Source organism: Calonectris borealis, chromosome 6, assembly GCF_964195595.1.
Source record: "Calonectris borealis chromosome 6, bCalBor7.hap1.2, whole genome shotgun sequence".
Classification (NCBI taxonomy): Eukaryota; Metazoa; Chordata; class Aves; order Procellariiformes; family Procellariidae; genus Calonectris; species Calonectris borealis.
The window spans coordinates 10,299,248-10,327,011 of record NC_134317.1 but is presented as its reverse complement, the minus strand read 5'-3'; the positions used below and the strand labels follow the sequence as shown (position 1 = coordinate 10,327,011).

Here is a 27,764-nt window from a genome sequence, read left to right as displayed (position 1 = left end):
ACTGCTCACCGCTGGAATGTTAATGAACAGAGGTATTACAACACTTCTCTCCAGTCGGGAAGCTTATACCCCTTAAGTTCGTTATTGGCAGTGTAGTGGTGTAGATGCTTGAAACAGCTGTATGTCGCTGAAGTCAGTGAGAATTCGTCCATTTGGATTGCGTGGGCGCAGTCAGACCTATGTCTCGGGCACGGTTTCTCAGGCAGCTGGAGCTGACTGAACCTGCTTTCTGCTGCTGAAGAGGGTCAGCAGCACCTCACAGAGTCCCAACCATCAGCTTCCCGTGTCCCAGTTGCAGCGCTCATCTGACACCTTGCTGAATCCACTCGGGTGTTTTTTTGTTGTTTTTGTTGGTTTTAACCTGATTTAGAAAAGACTCAGTGTTGCTGGTGAGTGCGTCGTGTCCACTTAGCAAGTGAAAGGGGTTTGTGGGTGAGCAGAGCCCCAGTGCTCATTCGGAGAAGACAAAACTGCTTCTGGTAACATTTGGGGGCTGTTTTGTAAAAGCACAGCCTCAGTGGACTTGTGTTAAGTGGTGTCGGGCAATGCAAGCATGAGGTCCAACAGGGGCTCCAAGTAAAGCTGTCCACAGGCATATTTGCATACAACAGGGATAGGCTTAAGTACTTCTTGATAATGGTAGTTACTAACTTGTAGCTATTGTGCTGTTTTAGTCTTTTATTTTCATATGCGAACATACTCATATTTTCCTAAATCCCATAAAGGGGCTTTGAGATTCTTTTCTCTATAGAGCCAGAAAATTTTTGTAGTGGATTATAGCTGTTCTTTATTTGAGTTTAAATGGAAGTATGATAGACTATAAATCAATATATTCTAGAATGTGTACTGAAAATGCAGTCTGTCCAGGTATTAGGCTTGTCTCAATAGCTAAATAGAAACTTCCAAGTACAAAATATGATAAGCATGGGTATATAGAAAAACACAACAGGATGGAACTTAAGCTGTAATAAAGCTCTTTTGCACTAATAAACTCCACTATAAAAATACATGACATCTGCTATAGACTGCTGTGTTCAAATAGGTGGCTAGCTCATTGCCTTTTTTTGCAAGGAATTATTTTTATTTGCTTGACTTCTTATTTTCAGAGAGGACAAGATGACAGCAGAAAGAATAGAGATATTGGTGGTTGTATGTACGGGTCATCTTTCTGTCATGAAAGCTGTTGACATAATGAGTGATTCAGTGATTGAGATTATGAAAATACTTTAGATCAGTGCAATTCTGACTAGTGAAGATGAGCTTGAAGATAATTACATTTCTTTCTTTTTAGAAGCATGACATTATTTTAATTGCTGCAGCAAGCAACTGCCCCAAATTGAGCCTGTCCAGGAGTTCAGTGATTTGTTTTCTGTCTTGTCCTCCGTTATGCATGCAGAAATGGGTAACAGCACAGCAAATGCAAGGAGCGAAAGCAGACTGAGAGCTCTGCTGTGACTTACTTCAGGTTCTTGCAGTTGAACTGTTGAATCTTTGAAGTTCATAGAATCGTTCCGAACTCTCTTACTGTATTCTCAAATGGAATCAAAACTTTCAGGTGCTTTATGTACAGATAAGGGAGAGGGAAGTAAATGAGAGCTATCGTGAGTCAGGCGACTCATTATTTTGGGAGAATGATTTCAGCATCTCTGATGGTTGCTGAAAGCAATGGCAGCTCACATCACTTGTGCTGTATTTCTGCACTGGCAGTTTGGCCACTGGCATATTGTGAGAGAGTTCACAAGTGACATTTCATTCCTTGGTGTAGGTGTCTGGATCAGCAGGAGGTGGCAGTTACAACTAATGGAGAAGAACAAGAGTTTCTGAACAAAAAAGCTAAGCTTATCTCAATTGAGAGAAAAAAATGGATTGGAGTAGATAATTATTTGATGCCTTCTCATAGGTAATTTCTCAGTGCCAGTGAAGATACTGACGACAAATGGATGCTAAGAAAGTTTTAACAGTTCACGTGGTTCGTTGGGGAACAGCTCTGCTGCAAAAGGGAAGGTTTTCTTACTCTTCACTGAGGAGATGTCTGTTGGATGACTTTTTCAACAGACAGGCTAGTTGTACGCTGCAAAGGTTATTCATCCCCGTGATGGTTTAGTCTTATCTATTCGACTTCTGATTGCAGTGCATTAGAAGTGCTCACAGTTTCACGACTCACACTTAAAGTACATCCACTTTGTTTTCTGTACAGCCCTGAAGACCTTCTATCTGAAGAGAAATTTCGGTTTTCAAAGCCCATCATATTGTAACTGCGTCGTAAAAGAGGCCTAAGGAGAAATCAGACCTACTTATTACCCAAAATGAGTAACTTGCAAACAAGCATTTCAGTGTGATAACAGATATTCATGAGACTTTCTGAGGACAGAGCAGGCCAGTTTCTACTGAGAGGAGTATGTCAAGAGATTTGTCATGGTCATGCATAAAGGAAGCAATTTATCAAAGGATAGTAATAGGGTCTTATCTCTTCACAAGTATCTAGTTCCTAGATGTTTTAGCAATGCTGATTTTGGCCTCATTTTAAAGGAATGGGACACATGTGATAATACTTTTTTCTGCATTAACACATGTAACGCTTTTTCTTCCTCAAGCATAACTTTAAAAACCTACTGGCCCTGATAAGTTATGTTAGGAGAGATTCTCTGATGTTTTGGACAGCAGCTGGCTTTGTAAAAGAGACGTACCTTGTTAGCAGTGTTCATACCCAGGGAAAGTTTGGGATTTGCTCATTTCTTTTAGGTATAAGAATCAATAAGATCAATGTTGATACATAAATCCAGAAATGCAGCAAGTTCTGCTGCTGTGGAATTACCTGCTTGTTTGGGCTTTAGGGGATTCTTGCAGTTTTTCAAATTGCATTTTTCCCTGTCAAAATTTAGGAGGCGAAAGCCTGTCGGAGAGAATGCAAGAATAATTTTTGGGGAGAGGAATACAGCAGGGCTTTTTTGATGTGGTTTGCCCTAGCGTGGGAGGGAGGGAGGGAAAATTTACTCTGTAGACTAGCAGCAAACTTTGCTGTGATGCTGTGATGGAAGAACTTTATTAGAACGGCCCCTGAGAGGAAGGCAGTCTGTTCTATAATAAGAATCAATCCTCTTCACATTTAAGGACTTAAGTTATGTTTGTCACAACTCTGGCACAAGGAGAAAAGAAAAGAGATTTCTTATGTGTGGGTCTTGAGCAAGTATAGGATTGCATAGAAAGGTAAAGATGTCTCCTGCCCTCCCCATTTGATACAACTAACATAAACAACCAAATCAAGATCTCAGTGTTGCATCAAAAAAAGTTTGGGGTTTTTTTGTGTTAAGTAATTTCACTGTGTCATCGTTGAGATAGGATTGTTCAGTGAGCAAGATTCCTGGTTTGCAGAGATGTGAGCTTTAGTTTAATTCTGAATGATACCTATAGTGCCACTGGTACTGAGGCTTCAGCATTAGCTTTTTAGTGTTTTTTTTTTTTTTAAGAGCTGGCCTAAATGTTCATTGCATTTAAAGCACAAGCCAGGGGTATCATTTATGAAGCATCTGTCTCCCATTTTCTATTATAGATAGTTGTTCCTTATACAGTACATACGTGTTTGTTAGTGTATTCCTTATAAAGTGTATGATCTTGTATCCTTCCTGTTTACCAACAGATGGAAAAGAAGAAGCAAGAAAACAAAATGCGAAGAGACCAGTTGAATGATGAATACTTAGAGCTTCTAGAGAAACAGAGGCTTTACTTTAAAACAGTGAAAGAATTTAAAGAGGTAAGAACACTTTTGCTAATGCAACTGGCAAGTGTTCAGTGACCCATTTTGGCTTGTGTCGTGGTTTAACCCCAGCCAGCAACTAATTGAGCTGCTCGCTCACCCCCCCGGTGGGATGGGGGAGAGAATCAGAAGGGTAAAAGTGATCAGAAAACTCGTGGGTTGAGATAAAGACAGTTTAATAGGTAAAGCAAAAGCTGCACACACAAGCAAAGCAAAACAAGGAATTCATTCACTGCTTCCCATCAGCAAGCAGGTGTTCAGCCATCTCCAGGAAAGCAGGGCTCCATCACGCATAACGGCTACTTGGGAAAACAAACGCCATCACTCCCAACGTTCCCCCCTTTCCTCCTTCTTCCCCCAGCTTTATGTGCTGAGCATGATGTCATATGGTATGGAATATCCCATTGCTCAGTTGGGGTCAGCTGTCCCAGCCGTGTCCCGTCCCAGCTTCTTGTGCCCCCCCAGCCTCCTCGCTGGTGGGGTGGGGTGAGAAGCAGAAAAGGCCTTGACTGTGTGTAAGCACTGCTCAGCAGTAACAAAAACATCCCTCTGTTATCAATGCTGTTTCCAGCACAAATCCAAAACACAGCCCCATACCAGCTACTGTGAAAAAAATTAACTCTACCCCAGCCAAATCCCGCACACTTGACTTGTGCATTAATATATGCACAAGAGTTCCTAATACAATGATTATCACACCATGTCTCTTGGTGGTTATCTCCACATGATCCTTGGACTCTGAATTTGATTCTGGAAATTCTTTTTTCACTGATGGACTAGCACCCCTCCACGTTACAGGGGAAGGACAATGTGTTACCGAGCAACCTGTATGTTTGGGTTTCCAAATGGAATCTCTGGAAGATCTATGAGCAGTTAGGTATTGGAGCAAAGAGGGTTGTGGAAATGTGTGTGAATAAGGGAGGGAATCCAGAGTCTCAGTAGTTACAAATGCCTTTAGGAACCAACCTTGTTTTCCAACCACTGTGAAAGCACTGTTTAACACTTCATTGATTTAGCCTTTCCTGAGCTTTTCATCATAATGTGCTTCTGTTAATTATTGTCTCCATGATAATGAATGATAAAGTAGTGCTGCCAGGCAAAATTGTCGTTTGGCTTCAGATGTTTGAGGAAAAACATCTTTCTGTAATTCGTCCTGCTTTGTTCTGAGACGGTTCCTTCCTGTTTTGGACAACGTACTCTGGGAGAACGACAGGGACTGTTCAGCTACTCTTCTGACACACAGAATTTTACATCCTAGTTGCAGAAGTTAGGTGGAAATTTTTTTTTTTTTTTGTGGAAGCATAAATAAGCCATTTTTTCTCCCACTGAGGGAACTTCTACTTGACCTTGCTGTCCTTAAAAATAAATGAAGTCATGGTTGTGGTGTTGAAAACAAGTGGGTATGTACTTATGTAAATATATTTCTTGACCTAGAGTTGTTCCCTGAACACTGACTTTTTTGCAAACTGTCTTGTGAAGTTCCAGATAACCTAAAAGTAATCTCAATTTCAGATTTATTCAATTTATAAGTAAAAAGGTGGATTTGCTTTAGCTACTTGTAACAACTTTAGACAAATAGTCAAGCAGCACTCCTTTTGCCTTGAATGTCATAAAGTTTAATGAATATTACCATTGGAATAACATTATGGATGAATCAGAATTACCTTCAGCTCATCACTCACTCCAGACTACTTTGGATTTGGAGACCTTTCAAAGTAAAAGGGTTTGATTTTGCTGATGTGAAGATATAACTAGCAGAGTTAAGAGCAACTACCTCTTTATCTGTTTGCTTTCTGTTAACAGGAATGCCGTAAGAATGAAATGCTGCTGTCTAAGCTGAAAGCTAGTTCTTCCTGAAGAACTCCAGCTGGTGAAGTTTATAGATGATTGTTCAGTCCATTGAATCTCTTTTGTGAGGTGACAGTTATAATTGCAATGTAGATATATATATATAGATATATATATAAAAAAATATATACACACAGCTGTAAAAGTCTGGGTTTTTTTCCAGTATGTATTCAGTTTTACATTCCTTCATCACATGGCTGTATTATTCATTATTGCCTCCACTACACAGTAAAGAGTTAACGCAGTACAGCAAAACAGAAATATTGTCTAATTTTATTTATTTGGGTTTGGTTTTTTTCAACAGTAAGGACAATGGGAATGTTTTTATTTGGTGTTTAACACTGAATTAGGTCAAGATTCTGGACTAAGTAGATACGTACTGTGTAATATGTCCAGTACCACAAGATGAGCACTGTAGAATGCAGTGGTTTGTTAATTCTGGCCAAAAAAACCCACAGAATGAGATTCTTGAAACTCTCTTCACCAGCTAATAACTTCACATTATTTTAATTTACACTCTAGCCATAGATAAGATTCCAAAGGATAAAAATTAATTTCTAACGGTTAAGACATAAGAAAATGGAAACTTACGTTGGATAATTCCTGGTGTAAAATTATAGATCTATATTTTTATAAAGTCTAGCTGTTGTATAAATTTCTTTGAAATTTCATTTTTATATATAGAGAGTGTGCTTGTTAAATTAATAGCTCCAGGAATAAACACCTTAATCACTAGCACCATCATGTTATCCCTGGCTGGGATGAAAATCAAAGTCTATGTCACCTGTAATATAGGAAGATAAAGGTTCAGACATTCTGCTCAAATGAACTGATGCGCACCTTTGAAGACACAACCTATTTACCCTGCTGAAGATTTGCCCTTGAAAGTTTAGAAACTTTGTGGAACACTTTCTGGAACATTTTTACGTCTGTATATACAGTATTTTATAATTCAAACAGTTGCTTTTTGTACTTAACATCAGGATTTTGGACTGACTTCTTAATATACATCACGTCTTCAGGAGAAGAAAAACCACGTTCTTTTTTCCCAGTAAGAATGATGACAGTGCTGTTTGATTACTTTCTATGGCAGCGAATATAAAATAAAGAATGTTTGGAATCCAGTGACCTTCTGCTATTGTGTTTTTCAGGTGGAACTTGCTTTCAAAGCCTTAATATGCTTTTTAATTACGAGTGCATTAAAACATGAATTGTGTCAATATTCACTCCTAAGGATGTTTTCATGTGTCACATAGCCATCAGTAACATTTTATTTTCTCTTGCTGCTTTTGGTAAGTGTGGTGTTTTGGTATTTGGCACAAACTATCAAACCTGGTGTATGCAGAGGAGGTCCATGGAAGGTTATATTTGTCTTCCATAAGCATCCGCGTAAGATGCGGAATTCTCAGTGGAGATGCTACAAGTTCATCACACTGCAGTACCTGATTCCACTCCTTTTGAATACAATGGAGGGTTTGATATTAGCATGTGAATTTATGCAAGCTGTGGCATTGAAAATGGAGAAGCGTAGGCATTTGTTAAGCCTTGCATAAGGAGATTGCTGACATTCTGTGCGGGTAAAATGCCGTGAGCTACCAGAACTGTGGTAGACTAGGTTCAACGTGATGTACCTTCTCAGAAATGAGACTGTGGTTTTGTGACAACGCTTTTTCCTGTTCCTTCAGTGCAAACAGGAAAAAAAACCTTTCTACTGAGCCACCTTGTACCTTACTCCCCCACACTAGTTAGTGACTGAATATATACAGGCTGCTCCGCTTGTATGTATTCAAAGTCAGTCTTCCTAGAGCTAGTGAAATAATGAAGGCAAAATTACACTCAGAGTTCCTTCAAAGAAGGAAATTTGCATTGAGTGCTATTTGCAGACTTTCTCTAATCAGCTTTGATATTAGGAGACATTATTTATGTCTAAAAACTTTGCCCTCTATAAAAATGGTAATTTTCTTTCTAATTTGTAAACCAAATAATTTAATTTTGGCACCAAGATAACCTGTTTGTGAATTCAAGCTGTGTTGTATTTGCATAGCATGCACTTCTAAAAAATAACTTGAATGGACATTTCAATTTGGGTTTTACAATTTTCATCAAAATTGCATTAGTATCAAGAAAAATTTCCTAGGTAGGGTAAGTAATGAATTTACATGTAGAATAAATGTAAAAAGAGATAATTTGTTCAAATAGGTTATGTGTTCAGTATAACATTAAACTTTATGCTGACCTGTTGCAAACACAGTAACCGGGAAACTTCAACGTGGAATATAAAAACATTAGAACCATTGCTCTAGGAGCTAGTGATTTTGACTAAGATAGAAATCTGGGATTTGTGAAGATGCAGTTATTGCTCATAGAAAATAAATCAGAGTCCAGATTATAACTTAATGCAACAAGTCCGTTTCTTTCTACAATAGATTGAAATCCAGGGCAGACGAACCCTATCTTTGCTTTCAGATCCCGGTGTGAAAAGGAGAGGAAAGAGGCCAGAGAGGCGTGAAGAAAGTTACATCAGCTGTTCCTTGCTTTCCATCGCAGTCATTTCTTCTGATACCCGAGGAGGAACCAAACTGAAAGAGGCACTTCTTCTAATGGCCTGCTTACCTTGATGACTCTCAGGCTTAACCATTACATCAGGCTCTCCCCAGTCAGTCGAGTGTGGAGGAACAAGTACACATCGTGCTGTGGCGGCTCGTGGGAAGGTGACTTTTGGGAACCGTATCCAAGATGCCTTGACACTATAAACATGACAATCCTGCTAAACAGAAACAACGGAGTTAGTTTTGGCTTCCAGTAAAATGATGACAGCTATTTGTCAAAGTCAGGAGGTAACTTCTAAGTGGAGTTTTCAAAGAATGGAGGGCAGTGCTTTAAGGTGGTCATAAGTCAATAAGCTTCAACGTGTACCATGTCGATGTTGGAGATTTAAGGTCTTTTTGCGTAATTATTACATTAATTTCTTGATCTACAGAATTAAAAATATTTTTAATGCCCAGTTTGGCAACTGGAGCTGTGCAGCTGAGGCACTAATTTCTGAGTGTGTGGATGTGTGTATACACAGGACTATACAAACCTAGAGCAAGCAGAATCTGTCTTAATTCTCCATTTCAGCTGGCTGTGAGGGAGGAGCTAAGAGTTTCTTAGAATTTTACCTCCATATTGCTGGATTTCTTTGACTGTTTAAAGAGAAAGATCTTGCCCTGAATTCATTTGGTGTTACCAGGCTTGTAAAATAACATTTACAGGACTTGTAGCAAAACTTCTTTTCTTTTTTTATTTGATAGAGCCTGCTCAGAGCTTTAATTTGCATTTCAATAAATTTAATTATTTTGATATGCTGATGAATAAACTGCTGTAAAGTAAGTCTGCTCTTTGTTTCAGAAGCTGAGACGGTCTCTGAACTTAAGGCATACACTTACCTTTTAGACCGTGACAGCTTTCTTTAAATGCAGTTCCACAAGTGCACTTGTAAAATATCTTTTGAGAGTGAAATCAGTGACATACACCTCATCCAAGCATGACAAAATCCAGACAATCTTTTTGTTACAGTATATCAAAACAAATGCAGTACTGCACCAAGTCACTATCGATTTGAATAGAAGAAAATCTTGGAAGGCAAGTTAAAATGTGACCAATATTTTCTTTAAGGTTTCTTCCCTTCTTCCTCCTTTTTTCATGAAAAATCTGCTTATTGAAGTGTGGCCTTAGTGTGTAGGTTTCTGAACCAAAGAGTGTTTGATGGGGAAGAAACATATGACAGGCAAAAGCATTTCACTGTGTGACAAAGTAGCAGATTGTACTCTTTATTCTCTGGAGACACTGGGGCACAGGTATACCCAGCCATACAGCACATAGCACAGCTTTAAAGACATCTCTGAATGGCTTGCACGAGAGAAAGGGTATTACTTCTTTGAGATCCCACTTTGTATAGCTGCTGGTACTCATGCAAAACAGACAGCTGGAGAATTGTGATTTGCCGGGTCGGGCCAGCTTTGCTAAATTAGGCATGTAAGCAAGTAGGGCACACGTACAAGGCGATACACAAATCTTACTCGTTTGGGTGGTGGATGACATACTCTTGGGATAGTCTTTTACCTAAAAAAATGTACGAACACAAGCCTGTTTATTGATGCAGTGGCTACGCAGCCACGGCTGCAGCCTACGCAAGCTCGGCCAGCTGGCACGGGAGCTGCTGGGGCTCTGGTCCCTGCAGCTGGGGGCAGGCGCTGCCTCTCTACCCAGCTCTTCAGGCAGGGTTGGCGGCCACTTCGCACCCAGCAGCATGTTGCCGTCATCAGCTGCTGCTCATACCTGGTTTCTTGGTGACTGTGGTGTAGAGTAGCTTATGAGGAACTGCTCACAGGGGTTTGTCAACTGTATTCTCAGGGCCAAACCCTTCATCTCTTCTTGCATCAATCTTCATGTAGGAAGGGCTTGGGAATTCTCGTGTAAAACAGCTGTTTAGAAGGAGAGACTGAAGTACGGTTGAAAGATCAGGAGCTCCTGGGTACAATAATAAATTACTGAAGAGCTTTCATTGTGGAAGCTGTAGCATGGATGTGGGTTTCATGGAGCGAGGAGGAGCACAGGAAGTTATTAGCATTTTCTGTTCACATTCATCTTCCAAAGCTCTTTGATTTCTGCACAATCTGAATTCCAACAGCACAACAAACGGAGGCCTTAATTTCAGTATAGCTACAGGGTTCTCAGAGCCTTGCTGCAGGATGCAGCAATGCCTTTCTGCTGAGCAATAGTCTCCAGTGAGTTTTTCTAGGAACAGATTCAGTGTCAGGAAATAAAACTAGCAGAGATGACTGGTGTACTCCGAATCGGCAACGTCTAGTTGGGGAAATAAATGACCGTATGTCTAAGCACTACCAAATGATGTTTCTTTAGAATAGCTGAATTTTTTTTTTTCTGTTTGGATATTCAAGATACTGTAACATTTCTCTTAGTTCACATGGGGGTTGTATTTTCAATTTTTTCTTTGGTCCGTCTTGAAGCCAAGGATAACAACACAGCGATAACGTAAGATCTAAACTCTAACGCTTGGAAGTGCCAGAAAGAGGAATGCTTGCATGCCTGATTTTACCCTTTCCTCTTTTTTCAATTAAAATAAAGTTGCAAGTTTTAATAATGAGAGTAATTAATCACAGAAATAAAGTACCAAGGGAGGTAGAAAATTATCCACAGTTCCAACTTTTTTTAATCAAGGTTGATGGCTACCCAACAGTTATGCTCCCATTGCACCAAGTCACTGGGTTTGGCACACGCGTCCGTGGGCGAAAGGCTGCGCTGGCTGTGCAGAGGCCAGGGGACGGTAATGCCTTTTCTGGCTGTAAGTGGGAAGCAGCATCCAGCAGTAACCCCAGATAACGTATTTCTTTCCCCCACACTAAGCTTGTGATTAGATTCCATGTGATTAAAATCCAGGATTTTAAATCCTGAGTATGTGCCGCTGCTCTTCTAAACGCAGACATGCACGGAGCTGGTGTGGGAAGCCGATTTTGCTAAGAGCTTTCCAAAACCAGAGTGGTGAAATGAACGCTTCGCTTGTTTCTCGTCTCCTCTGGGTGAGTATGAAGCCAGGCTGCTTTCAGCAGAAGCCTGTCATTCTGTAACAACTCACTGCTGTCACAGATGCTTGGGTGGGCAGAACGAGTTATCCTGAGAGCTTCTCAGTAAAATTACAGAGGCTCCGATTCACCTCCTAAGGAAGCTAAATTCATCTTTGAGGAGGTGGAGAGCCACACGGTATGCTACATCAGTAGCCCTGCTACCACTTCTCAAGCTAGCTGAAGACAGCCCTGCTGCATCTTCAGCATTTGCAGCAATACCAGTGCAAGCGTACAGCTGCGCTGAACTGCACAGGAGCCTTCTGGCTTCATGGTGTTTCTCAAGTTCCACATGCCGAGCCACGGTAAAACATATCCCAAAATCTGTGTCGCTTCTTGGAAGGGCTCCTGCACTGGAACTGGAGCCTGGTGTTCCTCCAGTCAGCTGGCGCTTAGTGTTGGAACAAAGTTCTCGCTGCTGCTGCTGCAGCCACAGACTGTGATGGCCCTTAACTTCAGTGCAGGAGGGTTGGTGATTAGATCTGCATGCTGGTAACTGCTTGTCTTATGGGCACGGAAATTTGGCCAAAGCATGATCATTGGAAACGTCAGGAGTGGCCACATGCAGGAGATTCGTATGCTCTTCAACAACCAGCTTAAGAAGACCTCTTCATTTTCTCCTTCCAGGTCATCTGTTTGGATTTTAAGGTTTTTAGAGCAGTGACTAGCTTAGATGAAAAATTCAATTCACTTAAAAAATTCATCAGTGGTTCTTAATAAGCCTCGCAGGTTTTAGTAACTTTTAGACTCTTACATATGTGTCTTCCCTCCGGTTTAATTAAGCCTCAAAACACTAGTTTGAACTGTAGCTATTCGATATGCAGGCAAATTGAGATTCACAAGGGAGTTACTTAAGTTGTCATTTAAAAGTCTGTGCCACTATCTAACAACTTTTTGAAATTCTAGGTTATTAAAATTTCTTCATTCTCATTGAAATTGAGAGGAGAAGCACCCACTGCAGGTACATAAGATAGACATGTGGCTGTGGCTGGAGACACAGGAGGTCACGCTGGAATTTCACAGTACTGCCGGGTGTGAAGTACAGCAGTGCCCGAGCTCCCCATGAGGGAGCTGGTGACATGAGGCCAGGCAGTTCCCTTAAGGGACTGGAGGACACGCGCTTTGACAGCGTTGTTTAAATCACTTATTTAGAAAGGAGCTGGAACTTGCCTTGGTCTAAGTTGCCCATATACCTGACATCAAGCTCAAACTGACATCACCAGGAACGTGAATCATGTCAGGCTACACCGCAATAAACTCTGCTTTACAGTTAAGCAAGTAAAGTCTCCATCATTTTTCTGTTTTTCAGCCTACAAGATACAGACATCTGATAATACCTCTCTGACATGGCTGTTAAGTACGTCAGCCGCTAGCAGACAGAAATACACCTCGCTGCTGTGGCCTGTGAGAGACTGCCGGGATACCAAGACTTTGGTAGGAGCTTCGTGGTCAGCACTCGCGTCGATGCGATGCCCATTAGCTTGGTGACTGTCAGAGATGAGGCTGAGTGTGATGCACTGCAGTGAGATCAAGATGCCAGTGGTGTGTATTGCTGGAGCTGAAATTCGTGACTTTTAGTCATTTCGTGCAATTTTGTGTTGTGTGCCTGAGGGTATGCTTTGAATCAGAGTTGCTTAAAACAGAAGAAACCACAAAACTGGCAGGGAAAGGCAGTGTAAAAGGTTAAAACTCAGCTTCAAAAGGAGCTGCGATGTCGCCCAGCCCCATTGGAGCTATGATGTTTTGCCCTTACAGTACCTAAATGTGCTGGTTTTGGCTGGGGTAGAGTTAATTTTCTTCACAGCAGCTGGTATGGGGCTGTGTTTTGGATTTGTGCTGGCAACAGCGTTGATAACACAGGGATGTTTTCGTTACTGCTGAGCAGTGCTTACACACAGTCAAGGCCTTTTCTGCTTCTCCCCCCACCCCACCAGCGAGTAGGCTGGGGGGGGGGGGGGCACAAGAAGCTGGGAGGGGACACAGCCGGGACAGCTGACCCAGGGGATATTCCATACCATATGACGTCATGCTCAGCATATAAAGCTGAGGAAAAAAAGAAGGAGAAGGGGGACGTTCGGAGTGATGGCATTTGTCTGCCCAAGTAGCTGTTACGCATGATGGAGCCCTGCTTTCCTGGAGATGGCTGAACACCTACCTGCCGATGGGACGCAGCAAATGAATTCCTTGTTTTGCGTTGTTTGTGTGTGCGGCTTTTGCTTTCCCTGTTAAACTGTCTTTATCTCAACCCACGAGTTTTCTCATCACTTTTACCCTTCCAAGTCTCTCCCCTGTCTCACCGGGGTGGAGTGAGCGAGCGGCTGGGTGGGGCTTAGTTGCCGGCTGGGGTTAAACCGCGACACTGAAGAAGCTTTAGGAGGAGACGGGAGAGGATGCTGGGACTCCGTGTCAGTAAAAAGCTGCCATGCTAGAAATACTCAGAGATGCTGTCAGCATCCCCGCTCAGGGAAGGGGAGGAAGTGAAACCCACTAGAGGAACAGATACGGAGAGAGAGAGAGACTTGGCTGGAAAGTATGCGTGGAAATACTTATCTTTTTATTTATGTATGTATGTATTGTTGGGACACGGGTGTTCGTTAGATCTTGGAAAAACAATTTAAGGCTTGGTTTTGAGTCACTTTGGAGTTCTTGGAGTCACACGGACCTGATGGCATCAATACCTTTCTTACAGTAGGAGGAAGTTGATGCAAGCTGACAAATTGTGGTAGGTAGGGTGATGAGCACAACATTTATGGTGCAAGGACGCCAGACGGCGCACTGCAGCTACTCACATACCACTGCCAAGCAGCCATGTGTTGCTGCCAGCAAACCTGGTGATTGAATACAGCATGTTTGGTGTTTGTAACACAAATGCGTGCTTAATTTTATGGTAGCATGAAGTAACAATGCATACAGTCCCCCTTCACTTGGAGGTATCAGGTGTCTATCTTGAACTCACCTGGGTTTCAGAAAACAGGGAGAGCCTGAGCCCTGCAGGGTGCGAGAGTACAATGCAGGTGAAAACTCCACGCTAGATCCTCCTCCGGTGCAAGCAGTGCGAGCACATTCTCAGTAGTTCTGAATAATTTTACATGTGGCTCTAAAATTTCACCTAACTCCAGGGACATAACTAACTGACCTGTATTTCACCAAGACTTCCCATCAAGGACTGCTGCTTGCTAGAGAACACGCAGCCCTTCAATCATACTAGGGCGTGTTTTTGAGCTGCTTTGTCATCCATTTTAATTTCACATCAATTCCACAACTGATTGAATAAAGCATGTTTATTCCCTTCCAAATAAATCTCAAAAATGACGCCACCATCCTGCCCGTATCACATACATTTCAGTATTGCTCAATTAGCAGTTCCCACTGGCGCCTTTGCTGATGATGATCAAGGTACAGAATGGCACCTGTAGCTGGTTAGATGAGATCAGTCCAGTTAGATTTGACAGTCATGGTGTTAGACACATACAGTGCTTCGCTTGCAGATCTTAACACACGTTGATTGAAAAAGCAGATGCCAAACCCTGGAGCAGCATATGTTTCCAAAGGGGAACTGTAAACTGTCAGTAGGTTTATATCCAAACATCTTCCATCTTCTTTTTCATTGTTCCTAAATCCCCTCAAGTAGCTCTCGCGCATGAAAACTGTACATTTCACAGGCACGTTTCCCTCAAGAAATCTCTGTATTATGCAATAAAGGAATAATTTTCTCCTCCGTGTCCCCTTTTATCTCTGCTTTACAAAAAGGTTCTTGAAGGCATTGTTGTAATTTTTGTTAAATGCTGTATAAATGAGAGGATTAAAGAAAGAATTGGAGTAGCCAAGCCAAAGAAAGATGCTTTTCCAGACGGGTGGGATGTTACAGGAACAGAGGGGACTTACTAATTCTGTGATGAAGAAAGGGATCCAGCACAGTACAAAGACTCCAATTAAGATGCCAACCATCAGAGCTGCCTTTTTCTCTTTCTGTTCTCTCCACGTTTCTCCATCTGTCTGGAAAGTGATAGCTGCATGACGAGCTGTAAACACCATCTGTGGTTCACGCGAAGCTTCCTTCACCTCAAAACAAAAGCAAACATGGATTCTTACCAAGACAATTTGTTTGAGTGAAGTATTACTTTTAAATGACAGCACGACATCTGTGCACCTACCACAAAAGGCCTCAACTCCGTTCCTTCCATGCTCAAAGAAAGAAAATGCCCCAGAGTGCCAAAATTACCAGACTTCTCATTATGTTGGAAAAGCTGCTGAGTGTGACTGACAAACAACGCTAAATAAAGAGTAACTGATGCCATGTGCGTTGTGGGCATTCTTTTTCAGTTTATTTTATTGGGTGCCTTGATACCTAGTGGGAAATCAGGTTGTTAAGGAAGGCTAACAAAGGCACGTGCCTTCTGCCTATCCCTAAACTAGACTCTCCTACGCTGCTACATGACCTTTAGGGTTTCTCAGGCCTGAATCGTAAATTAATGTCATTCCATTGCAGGCCCGTTGGGTCATTTCCCTAAGGTATTAAAGAGGGACCTGCAACAAATGCCCGCTCGTCAACTACAAGATTTTCTTCAGCCTAACTGCCTGAATGCAGAGCTCAAAATCCCGTCCCTGGTGGGTGCAGGAGCTTGGCACTACCACTCGTTCTGCAGAAGGCACAGAGCAAAAAACTCAGCTAAATCTGCAGGAATATTTTTCCATCAGACCCTTTGTTAATGAAAGAATGGGATTTCAATTAGAAGAAAGTTTTAAGAAATGTGTCTGATCTTTGAAAAATGCCGATATTTCATTACCCCCAAAAAATCATAAATGCCTGAAATAAAATTGAATACTTTGGAAATATTTCAGTGGAAAATAAACGCATCAAGAAGAGTCCCTTATGAAAGACAGAACTCGGGTCCCTTCTGCTCTTCCTTGACAGAGGCTATCTCCTCACAGGCACTTCTCCCTGCTGGAGAGGGACAGAGCAGTGTATCGCACCAGCTGCAGCCTGGTCACAGTGCCAACACAGTATATGACAATGGGAGCACAAGGACGCGCCTGAAATGACGTACCCTCAGGCACTGTGCCACCATTTTGAATTAGCTTATAAAATACTCTGGTAGTAATCAAAGAAAAGCTTTGCTGGAGAAGCAGCATTTTCTGGTCCTCATTTTCTCTCTTCTGTCACCTGTCCTTTATTTCACTCAGATCTACTTGGTATTCTCACAAAAAGTACTCCATTGCCAGAAAAACACCATTTCAATCAGCCTTCAGTTCAAACTCTGACTTCAGCAGAAGTTACACAAGAGAGAGGAAAACATCAGCTACTCCAGGCTGCTTCTTGTCTCCTTCTCTCTCGCCAAGGGCAAGACATTCATCTGCACAGTGAGTACAGCACAGTGCTTTGGGTGGCAGCGGGGCTGTGGCAAACAGGTTCTGGGCACAAGTTATTAATGTGCTTAGAGTCTATCCAGAAAAAGATACTCCCTTGTGATTTTAATCTGAAGAGTGAAGTATCTGCGAGTTTAAAGTTCTTCTAGGCACTACAGTTAACGAAGACGGTGCAATAAAATAAACAGTTTAAGGATGCAACCTGAGGCTCTAAAATTTGCCTAACTGATAATTTACAGGAACTGCAAGACTTTGACACCACTCCAGAGATGGCTTGTTGTTAAATTAACTACATATTCTACATGTGCGCGCCACTTTTGTGCAAGCTTTATAACAGATGGAGGGCCTCTCTTTAATATGAGCACAGCAACTCAGAGAGGGAAGCACTGGCAATGGCTAGACAATCACTCTTCAAGACGGATATCCCTGTCTTCACCCTCAGACATGAGACATGGCTGCAGAATGTAAGAGCAGCAGATTATGGGCGCAGGCAAATAATGGAGGAAAATGAAAATCACATCTGTCCTGACAATTAAAATGGGACACCCCTCATGTAGCAAGGATCACACCATTTGTCTGCAGAAGGACTTGCTCCGCACATCCTTAATCACACCCTGCAAAAAAGGATGAATGTATGACACGAGGACAAATTTGTGACAAGCAACTCTGAAAGATTACATCTTAGCCCTGAGGAATAGCTACATAAGCACGCCTCTTGGGAAGAGCCATACAAAGGAGTTTGCCACTAGCACTGGGCATAGTTTGGTACTATATTTAACCTTCAACTCCTATTCAAAAGACAGAGCTTGCAGTGTGCCATCATCAAATCAGAGCCTTTTCTTTTTGGTACTTCAGGTTTTAGAATGCTTGTGACTGAACTGCAGAATTTACTAGTAGCGACTCTTTTATCACTTAATTACGTATTGTGAGAAAAACTTCTTAATTTATTTTGATAGAAGATGCCACAGTTCTCAGGTGTTTTCCCTAATGAAGCATGCACTTACAGCCCCATCAAGCTCCTACTGAAATCAGAGGAGTTTTCACAAACTCCACTGGTTGTTAGATCAAGCTTCTGAATACTAAACAGCAAGTGAAAATAGATCATGGTAATTTTTGTAAATTACAGGACACCAGTTGTCTTCCTGTCTATAGAATTTCTACCTTCTCTGTTGTCATAGCTGTTTTTTCAATTATTTTTTTACTATTCTGCCTGGGACTTCTGAATAATGTTGTAATAACAGTAATAATAATAAAAGTGCAAATAGCAGCCTGGTGCTTTAGGAAAAATAATGGGATCTTTCATGGAACCCTCAATTAAGTAAACTGTGTAAATACCCCTGGCTGACTGGAGATATTTTGCTTCAATTTTCCATAAGAAATCCTTTGAAAAGGATACACAAAACGTTCTTAAAAAGGTAACTAGTATCCCTGCTCAGCAAGGTCCTTCAGCCTGTGCCTTCAATGGGACGTATACAAGCATTTAAACCTTGGAAGCTGTATGAAAGCTCAGCTTTCCATGACCATCAGTGTCTAATGCTCACCCCGTACGTTGTTTCCAGCTGACCAGCCGCACACGCTGTGAACAACCCTCGCTCAGTTGGCTCTCCATCAAGCTCGCTCGCCACAACACCTGCCTCTCGGGCATTCCCGGCATGGGGTACTGTTCCAAGTGCCAGCCCCCGGCACGAGCGCTGCCACTTGGCAGCCCTGGGATCCACTGGCCAGCTGCTCCTGGCTTGTACTATTGCAAAAGGGACCAGACTTCACACAGGGTTTCTAGCAAGGCCCTGCGCTCAGTTCCCCTGTAAATGCATCAGCTTTGCGGTACTGTGCTCCCTCCCTGCCTGGTCACCATATACACCTACTACAGGACTGCCAGCATCTCATCCTTGGTGTGGGGACTGATTCGTCAGGGGACAAGTCCACTAGATTTTTAAAGTTAAACACAGATATAATTTGAAGTGCTGTTCATAACAGAAAATATGTATCCGTGCAGATTGCAAAGCTGGGAAAGTCCAACCTTTCATTATCATTTCAAATTTTTTTTGATTTTTATTGCTCTCTATATGATTTGCTGCAGACCTGACTCATCTCCCAGGCCTGGTTGGTGCAAGATTATCCTTGCTACAACTATCAGCCCCCAAGACTATGTCGTCAAGGCTGTTTGTTATAAGCCAACCCACACAAACTACATGGAAAGTAAATCAGTCTATTGTAGGCAAACACTGTTGTGGTACAGAGCGCTGGCGGGGGAACCATGCTGGAAGATTCCCCCCTTATGCAGGCATAGAGTAATCCACTGCAATTTCGCATCGTCTGAACACGAGCATAGGCCAAGAAGATTATGTAGCTGCTTTCCAGTCTTGCCAGTTGTGATTTTCTTGAACTAAACACAGCTCTGACTATACCAAATCTGCAGTTTCCAGTGCCAATCCTGGAGGCTTTCTTTGCATGACTCCAATTTCTAACATAAGTCACAATACCTGACTGTTATCCCTGTGCCACATGGAACAAAGGACAAGCCCAACATAAAACCTTTCCCCCCATTTTGGGCCTGCTGATGAGCGCTAGTGAGCCTGTGAGGCTGTGACAGGGGAAAAGGTGGTCACAGACTGTAAAGTAAAGCAATCCACGAAGATGCCTTAGTTTACACTGGGGACATCCCTCATATGTGAGCATCTCTGCATGGTGTTGCATGCTGTTCTCACTGGGTAGCTAGCAGCACCCTATGCCTCGGGCACAGATTTCCTTCCATTCATCCAGGCACTGCTCCAGGAGCTGCGGGTCAGGAGCAGTGGGGAAAAAAGCTGGTATGAAAGGACTGCTACTCTGAAGCCAGAATTAGGTTCTGAATTCGTGAAGTCAGCTATTTCCAGGACAACAGGCTCTGAGAAGTGCAGAGACAACCATTTTCCACTGAGAGTATCATAGAGTTAAATGAAGGAAAAGAGCTCTCAAGTACAAATTGTTCTACAGACACAAAGAATTTTGGTTTTAGTTTCATTCTTCTCTATGTTGATCAGCAGTTACAGTTCAATGCCACTTCTGTTGTTTGTCTGTCCCCAGTAAATTACTACTACTGAATGGCTATATGTTCCTAGAGCTGTATGTTCCCAATTCCTGTGTTCCTAGCAGCGTTATAAAAACGCCGTGCCACCAAGGAGCTTCTGATGAAATCCCTTGATTTAAAACGTTCCTTATAGCTTTAATGATTGTTATTACTGGTCCTTCCTGGCAGGTACTGTGTATGTGTTTGTATTGTACCTCCAGGGTCTGCCATAACAAAACAACAGTAAAGATGATAAACATCAATATCAAATCTGGCTTACTACCACAAATTCAGAATTTTGCCTATTACAGTGTGATTCAGCAAAGATCATTACTGCCTCAGTGCAGCTTTGGCATACTTCTTGCTCTTTGAACAAGAACACAAGAAACTGAAATGCACAATGAAGGATCAAAACATAGGAATATCCTCACTTTCTTGGATGTTCCACCAATATGACAAACAGTACATTTGATAGGGAAAAGAACACCTGCTTTCTCTCACAGGATTTTTTTCTGTAAGCAGGAATAGCTCTGCATTTCCCCCAGGAAATCGCCCGCCACTCCACTTTGTTTCCTGCCCCACCTTTCTCCTATCTGACATCTGCTGCCGCTCTTCTGGACAGTTGCACTCTGCTTCCTGACCCATCTCTTCCACGTGTACAGTCAGAGGCAGAAATAAGAAATGAAGGCCTGTGACTCTTTCAGAGGAGAATCTGTTTTCTCTCCCATATTGTCCTGTCTGGTTATGTGGGTTGGAGAGGCTGAATGGGCCAAGGTGCAGAACAACCTGCACGGTTGGAGCTCTGGGGCCTGATACTATCGGAAGTGGGAAGGACTCTTACAAAACTGATAAGGTTTGGGTCCGGCCTAATTACTCATACACTAAACAAGGTACTTTGAGAGGGGAGAAAGAAAAAAAAAAAAAACCACAAAAAAAAGAACACATGAAAATTTAATCCTGACTCTGCAATTGCTACATGTAAGTAATCCTACCATTCAGATTCTGCCATCCTTGTTTTTGATGGGGAAAACCTACGCTACAAGTGACTTCATTGATTTAAAAGAGCACTATCCACTAGTATCTGCTGTTTTTCAAGCAGTCTCATTTATTTCAACTGGACTATTTACAGAGAGAATTCTTACCTACTGCCAACAAGGTGTGACAGAGTATAGCTCTCTGTCAGTGATGGTATGTCACTAGCTTTTTTAGGAGGGTCACTCACATCAGTACTGACTGGAATTCACTTTTTAAGCAGTTTCATAATTAGCAAACAAATAATTATACAAGCACCAGTCTAATATAGGGTCCCAATTCTGCAATTTTTTTGTTTCAAGGGAAAGTAAGAAACAAGCTCTCATTAAAACTAGAAGAAGCTCAGCTGTTTCATGTCCATCTCCCTAACCTTAATTTTTTTCAAAGATTTTACAATGTGTTTTTCAAAAACACAGACAAAATTTTAACCAGAAACAACTCAAAATAGTTATTTTGTAACTATTCTATTCAGCACCTCTATAAGAGTACAGAAACATAAGATATGTATGCCAACTCTCAGCTCGGAGACAACTGCCCTTTCTCTGTGTGTATATATATACACACACATGCAGTAGCAGCCTGCAAAGCGCCTTGGCACATGGCTCTGTTGGCTGAAAAGCACTGTGCAAAAACATCAAGGTATCATCATAATTGTTCCACTTGGTGCATCGGTTTCTTCAAGGCATTTCTACTGGCATATGAGTACTATGACCTCAAATCTTTTCCTCGTTAAATTAACTTGCTAGTATTAACCAGCTACACTGCTGGGTATACCTCAGGCCACAAACCGTAGCCCTGGCACGCAGTTCCAACTCAGGGCTACCTGACAGCTGATTCTTGAGTGCCACACAGGCGTCTCTCTCAGCAGGGATCACCACTGTTACTACTCACCTCCAGCCTTCGGCATCGGCTACCGAAAGCCCCTCTGATGTCAGACCAACTAGTGCAGGGCACCCGAGGTGAGAACTGACATAGATGCAGAGGGCATTTCACGCTCAGAATAACAGCGATAAAAGAAAAATGTTACAGGGTGAACATGACAGGTGAGCATTCTCAGAGAACGAAGGGATGAAAGAAAGTAAAGGTAGGAGAGACATTAGAGGAGAAAGAAACGGAAAGTTAGAGTGAGTTGATGGGCAAAACAAGATAAGTGGAACAGCGTTTGCCCCATCAGAGAGAAGGACAGTGCTGACACTGACAGCCTAATTACCCCTGGATGTGGAGAAGCACAGCTGGATCACCTCACCAGGTTTGCCACATGCCCTGGCAATGTTATCTTTGCGTTTACATGTTAAACAAAAATCCGTTTTGCCAAAGGAACAGTAGTGATGTGTCTGAAGATTCTTCTCCAGAATTCACTGGGGAACTGCTACTTTTCCTGTGGACATGATGGATCCTGCTGCAATAAGCTTGAATGGGATCGGGATAAAACTCAGTGAGTAAGTCTTAGTCTCTTAACTTAGAAAGAAAACTGAGAAGAAATGCATCTGAATGCTAGCTCCCTTGATCCATGGGTTCATTTAATGTACACGTGTGCAGCTGGGCATCAGCTCTTCCTTTAGATGATGAGTAAAGGTTTGCACATGCATCACAACAGTCTTTTTATTTAAGTCAGCAAATGAAACTGCTGGGACAATGGGGAAAGTTGCCGCTATATACCAATGGCAGATTCAAGAATCACTGTTATAAAAGGAGAAGTCAAGATGTCAATCACTGCAAATATGAAGAACTGCTTGCTTGAGCATTTGCTGGTATTGCAGTAACAGCTATACTGGCAACCCCTCCAGAACGGGTATTCAGCTCACACTGACAGGAGCTCTTTTGTCAGTATAGCCTAAACCAGCTCCCAGACACTGCATCAGCATAAAGCACTTAACCTGCCAGCCTAGCTGTGCCCACGCAAGGGCTTTTGCAGACAGAACTATGACAATTAGGAGCCAGACTTTTTTCATGTTAAAACTGCCGTACCAACCACATATCTCTGTATAGGCTAAAACTTAAGCAGCAATGCCTCAGCTCATTTAGCTTGCCAGAATTATAGATTCCAAACAACTAGTCCTGTATGACTATGTGTGTATGCAAAAGACAAAGCATGCAAAACCACTACAAATATTCAGTTAGCTTTTGTGCTTGGAAAGGTTAGACATTAATTCCAAGCAATACATTCATCATACTTACAACAACTTGGAAAGAAATTTGGTGCAAACCAGGGGTTGAAGGCTGTAGGAAAAAAAGAATGCCACTAGAGGAGACATTCTGATCTTTTCTAACATGTTTTATGCTTTTGCATAGAAGACAGCTTCATAAATCAATTTATATTAAAAACATCTTCAAGGCATTATAATTGCCCATGCTGTCATCTCTTGCTAGAATCAGGGGACACAACCTACAGACTTTTATTTGTGACCATAATAACATGTTTCCTACCATGACTCCAAATCAAAGTTAGAGGGATTTAGCAGAGGAGTGAAGGTCTGCAGTATTAGTCCCATTGAACAGAAATGTTCCATGTCTCTTTAGGTATCTCTAACATCCACACAGCTCATCTCTTGTTATTGGGAAGAGACTGGACTTAGCAAGTACAACATGCAATCACAAAAATGTACTGTAAAGAATAATTTCCACAGATAGGACTGAGAGTAAGAATATGTGACAGAAAGCAGAGAGAGTTTACTGAGAGCACTACCGAGCACCTTGGTGACACGGCATTGGTGACAGCGTTGTCATGCAGAGAGTCTGACTTAACGGGACACAAGGGGCCAACCCCCACCTTCCGCAGGGACACAGCTTTCCTGTCAGCTATGTGTATCCCCGAAATGAATGAGATCTCCCACATGACTAGGGCTTTGTGGGATTACAGGCAATGTTTGGGATAAGAAGGAGGAGAACATGGGTTTTAAGACAGCTGGTAATTTTAACAGAGAAACAATTCATTGCTCATTGCTTCAGTACTATGCAGTGAGCAGTATGTTCCCAGTATTAAAGGTAAAATAGCCCACGCACATAAATAAAATGTATAATTTGCTTATTAAAATCTATTCAGACACTGATAGAACCCACACAAAGTCCGTGCTGATAGATAAATTTGCATGCATTTACTCTGTACATGACCTAGGGATCTGTTTATGTCTTTGTTTACCCCATCAACACTGTAAAAAAATAAAGAGAAAAAAACCCCAAGGAATGGCAAATTCGGACTAAAGAGACGATTTTTAAATAGCTCTCCAGACTGGCAGTGAATGCACCTATCACTTACTCCTATGGCACACTTAAGAAAAAAATGAGCATAAAACTCTTCTCCGAGAGTGGTGCTTTTTGACTAATTACTGCTCATGTCTGGTCTGTAACAGAGCTAAATTCACATGAGAGCCCCAGGGCACGTCTCAGTCTTCTCGCTGTGCCGAAACCACCGATGCAGGGGTGACGGCTGGGAGCAGACAAGAAGCAGGAGTGCAGGAGCCTGGGGGAGGCAGCGGGGGCTCTTCTCCCCGTCCCCCACCCTTACCTGGGCAGCCTCGGGCAGGGGCACCACAGCGTTCCTCCTGTGGCCCCCCATGCGGAACTTGGCCGCCTTGTAGATCTTCCAGTAGACGAAGAGCACCACACAGAGGGGCAGGTAGAAAGCCCCACCGGTGGAGACAATGGTGTAGGAGGGCTCCTGGCTGACCTGGCAGCGCTCATGCTCGGGGCTGTAGGTCTCCCCCCAGCCGAAGAGGGGGGCAAGGGAGATGGCGGCAGAGAGCGCCCAGGTGAGAGCGATCATGACGTTGGAGATGCGGCGGCGGGTGAGCAGCGTGTACTCCAGGTGGCGGGTGATGGACCAGTAGCGGTCCAGGGCGATGGCGGTGACGTTCCAGATGCTGGCCGTGCAGCACAGCACGTCGAAGCAGACCCACACAAGGCACAGCTCCCGGCCCAGCCGCCACCGCCGCCCGGCCGACAGTTCCTTCACCAAGCTCAGCGGCATCACCAGGGCTGCCACCAGCACGTCTGACACTGCTGTGGAGGCCACGAGGTTGTGGGGCACCCGGTGGAAAGCCTTCACTCGCAGGATGGTCGCCAGCACTAGCAGGTTCCAGAGGAAGGTGGCCACGGTCAGCAGCACCAGCAGGGTCAGGACGAGGATGGTGAAGATGGAGAAGGGCTCCCGGCCCCTCCACGCGCTGCCACCCACCAGCACAGAGGCAGCCGAGGAGACATTGGTGTCCACGTTGGCTGACGAGGTGTTGGCGCCCATGTTGGCCTGACACTGGCCCCGTGGGGTGCAGGGGCTCAGGGTCTCCGCCATGCCTGGGACTCGACCCCTCACTACACCTGCAGACGAGCACTCTCCCCCTTTCCAGGTCGCCTGCCGCCCGGACACCGTCCCCAGCCCCGCTGCCGCGGAGCGGGAGCCCACACCGGGCCTCCCCTCAGCGGCCGCCCGCCATGTGCCGCCGCCTCAACGCAGCTCGCGCCCCCCGCGGCGGCGCCGCCGGGCACCCGCTGCCGCCCGCGCCCGCCGCTCCTCACGCCCATACCGGGCGGCTGCGGCGCCGACGAGGAGGCTGGCCAGGACCGCGGCGAGGGGCAGGCACGGGGAGGGCGGCACCGCCGCTCCCGCCCCGCCCCAGCGGCCGCCTCGGGGGCGGTGGCGGAGCCCCTGCGCGGCGTCCGGCCCGCTCCGGTGTGGCGACAGGTGCCGCCCCGCCGGCTTCTCCCCACGGCCCCCGTGAGGCGGCGGGAACCCCCGCTCCTCACAGATCCCCGTGAGGCGGCGGGACACCCCCTCTCCTCACAGACCCCTGAAGCGGCCGGACACCCCCTCTCCTCTCAGACCTCTGTGAGGCGGCGGGACACCCCCCTCTCCTCACAGACCCCTGAGGCGGCGGGACACCCCCTCTCCTCACAGGCCCCTGAAGCGGCCGGACACCCCCTCTCCTCTCAGACCTCTGTGAGGCGGCGGGACACCCCCCTCTCCTCACAGACCCCTGAGGCGGCGGGACACCCCCTCTCCTCACAGGCCCCTGAAGCGGCCGGACACCCCCTCTCCTCTCAGACCTCTGTGAGGCGGCGGGACACCCCCCTCTCCTCACAGACCCCTGAGGCGGCCGGACACTCCCTCTCCTCACAGACCCCTGAGGCGGCCGGACACCCCCTCTCCTCACAGCCCCTGCCCACCGCTGCCGGGCGCAGCCTGCAAGGTTGGTGATGTTTTTGCTACTGAACACGAGTTATTTCTAGGCTGCAGCATTTAAATGGGGATTTTTCCAGTTTTAAAAAAAAAAAAAAAAAACACAAACCCAAAATCTCTGAAATTCTCTTAAATTTTTAAATGGCCGGGAACATCTCCATCTTTACGTCTGTTTCGGGGCAGGTTCATGGCATGGTTTCTTTACTAAGGGCACGTGCCCAGCCTCTGAAAACACGCCCTTCTCCCGGCCCTTTCTAATAACTACTCTCAAAATCAAAATGTTTCAAAAATACTTTTAAACCTGTTACATAACCTGTTTTAAAGTCTGTAATGTATGTTAACGGGTGATATGCACAGTGCAGACACAGTGATCAGTTTTGTCACCTCCCGAGTAATAAAGGGTAACAAGTACCGTGACAGGATCATATAGCAACCTGGGTATTATATTTAAGGTATGTTTAAGGTATTATATCTAAGGTCTTTGGGAAATATCCTTTATCCCAGCCTGCTTTTATTCCTGGGGTCCTTTACAACCTGTAATCAGCATTTCCACCCGCTTAGACCATTACCAGGACAATTTCAGTGGGAGTTACTGGACAAAACACAGGCTCTTTTCCCTTACCAGGTCATACGGTGCCGTCGAGAGCTCTCCAGAGGTGTTTGGAGTTGTTGATCAAAATGTTGATGATGAAAATAAGATCAGAGAAGGTCAGTGAAGTTTGTAAGTTTGCAAATAGCAGCACACCTGCAATCACAAACTGTAACAGGACAGAGTTTGAGGGCGGGAGTTGGTTGCTCGTTTTTGAGGTAGAAGAGGAGTATTTTTGGGATCAGAGTAATCCCATCTAAATGAATGCTGGTCACATCAATGTTTTTCACTTACATTCACATTCACTGAAGAACAGCACCATCTGACAAAACACAAACCTCTCACAGCACCACTGTGTTACCCACAGCAAGCAGGGTCCAGCTTGCCTCACTCAGGGGGCCCAACTTCAGAAGCTGGCACAATGATGAAATATTACAGAAATGAAGGCAATGACTGTAGTCAGAATAATCAGGCTGTTTTGTTTGGTTAACTTTTGGATGCCACTTCACTCACCAGATGAACTATAAAGCAAATAAATCCTTTCCCAGGCTCTTAGTGCAGACATGATTTTAGTTGTTGTTTCCTATAGTAATTCTGACAAGTGCTCTGGTATAAGCCAGCAGCAAAGAGAAAACTATCTGCATTACTTACCAACTTTTATTATTGGGAGAAAAGGTCTTCTGAGTGCTATATGTCTTGTATTTTGCCACTTGACCTGCCAATAGGAAGAATCTGACAGAGCTTGTCAAGAAAAGCCTTTTCACAATACTGCTGCAAGTTAAGCCTAAAGCAGCATCTGAAACAATTAGACACTGGTAAAAAATTGTCAGGGTTGGCAGAGAGCATGTGATTGCTTCACAAGCAACTTTGCATGCTTTGTCTTTATATTGCTCCTTTCTATTTTGTGTCTCGTTTTGTTAGTTAATGCTACTTTTAATATGCCAGCTAAAGAATTACTGAACAACAATTTATTCCTATAGAAGGCAACCAGACCTAAAAGCAATAAGGGAAACCCTTTAACTTCTAAATGTTTCAATAATTGTCAGTCCAATTCTGTGAACTTAATACAGGAATAAAAGAATCTTGTCACAATTTGAATAACTCAGCTATTAAAGAAAGACTGCAAACAAACAAACAAACAAACAAAACTCAGACTAACTGCAGAAGTTTCATGTTTAGGGGCCCAAGTGGGCCAGGATATGATCCGTTTCTTCCTGCTTCTGCAAGAAATGAGGTTGTTTTTATCTTGTGTGAGGGTACTTCATTTGTGGGTTGCAGACTATGTGTGGGCCACCATTCAAGCAGCCCAGATAATCTCAAAATCTTCC

At 43.7% G+C, this 27,764-nt stretch overlaps 2 protein-coding genes across 4 annotated transcripts in view; one reads left to right on the top strand and one right to left on the bottom strand.

The window, feature by feature from the left end:
* Nucleotides 1-8,974, top strand: part of CCDC93 (CCC complex scaffolding subunit CCDC93) — a 55,848-nt gene extending 46,874 nt beyond the window's left edge. For 2 of the 3 annotated variants that reach the window (XR_012674053.1, XM_075152782.1), the window contains 2 exons: nucleotides 3,638-3,751; nucleotides 5,558-6,726. Coding sequence is in view for 1 of the 3 variants with exons in the window: in XM_075152782.1 (XP_075008883.1) it covers nucleotides 3,638-3,751; nucleotides 5,558-5,611 (168 nt within the window). In the remaining 2 variants the exon portion in view is untranslated. Of the gene's footprint in view, nucleotides 1-3,637; nucleotides 3,752-5,557; nucleotides 6,727-8,068 lie in introns of those variants that run through there. The other variant, XR_012674052.1, reaches the window with a different exon arrangement.
* A 5,518-nt stretch (nucleotides 8,975-14,492) lies between these two features.
* On the bottom strand, nucleotides 14,493-24,962 carry LOC142083415 (5-hydroxytryptamine receptor 5A-like). The gene is made up of 2 exons (XM_075152783.1): nucleotides 24,180-24,962; nucleotides 14,493-15,288 (listed from the first exon to the last, which is right to left on the bottom strand). The coding sequence occupies exons 1-2, from the start codon at nucleotides 24,960-24,962 to the stop codon at nucleotides 14,956-14,958; spliced, it is 1,116 nt and encodes a 371-aa protein (XP_075008884.1). The 3' UTR covers nucleotides 14,493-14,955.
* Between the last annotated feature and the right edge of the window lie 2,802 nt (nucleotides 24,963-27,764).

Bases quoted from the DNA above. Each gene is read 5' to 3' on its own strand.
- LOC142083415 (XM_075152783.1), bottom strand. From the start codon at position 24,962: ATGGCGGAGACCCTGAGCCCCTGCACCCCACGGGGCCAGTGTCAGGCC. The intron at 15,289-24,179 runs GTAAGGGTGGGG...TTTTGTTTTGAG, and splicing joins CCCTGCCCGAGGCTGCCCAG to GTGAAGGAAGCTTCGCGTGA.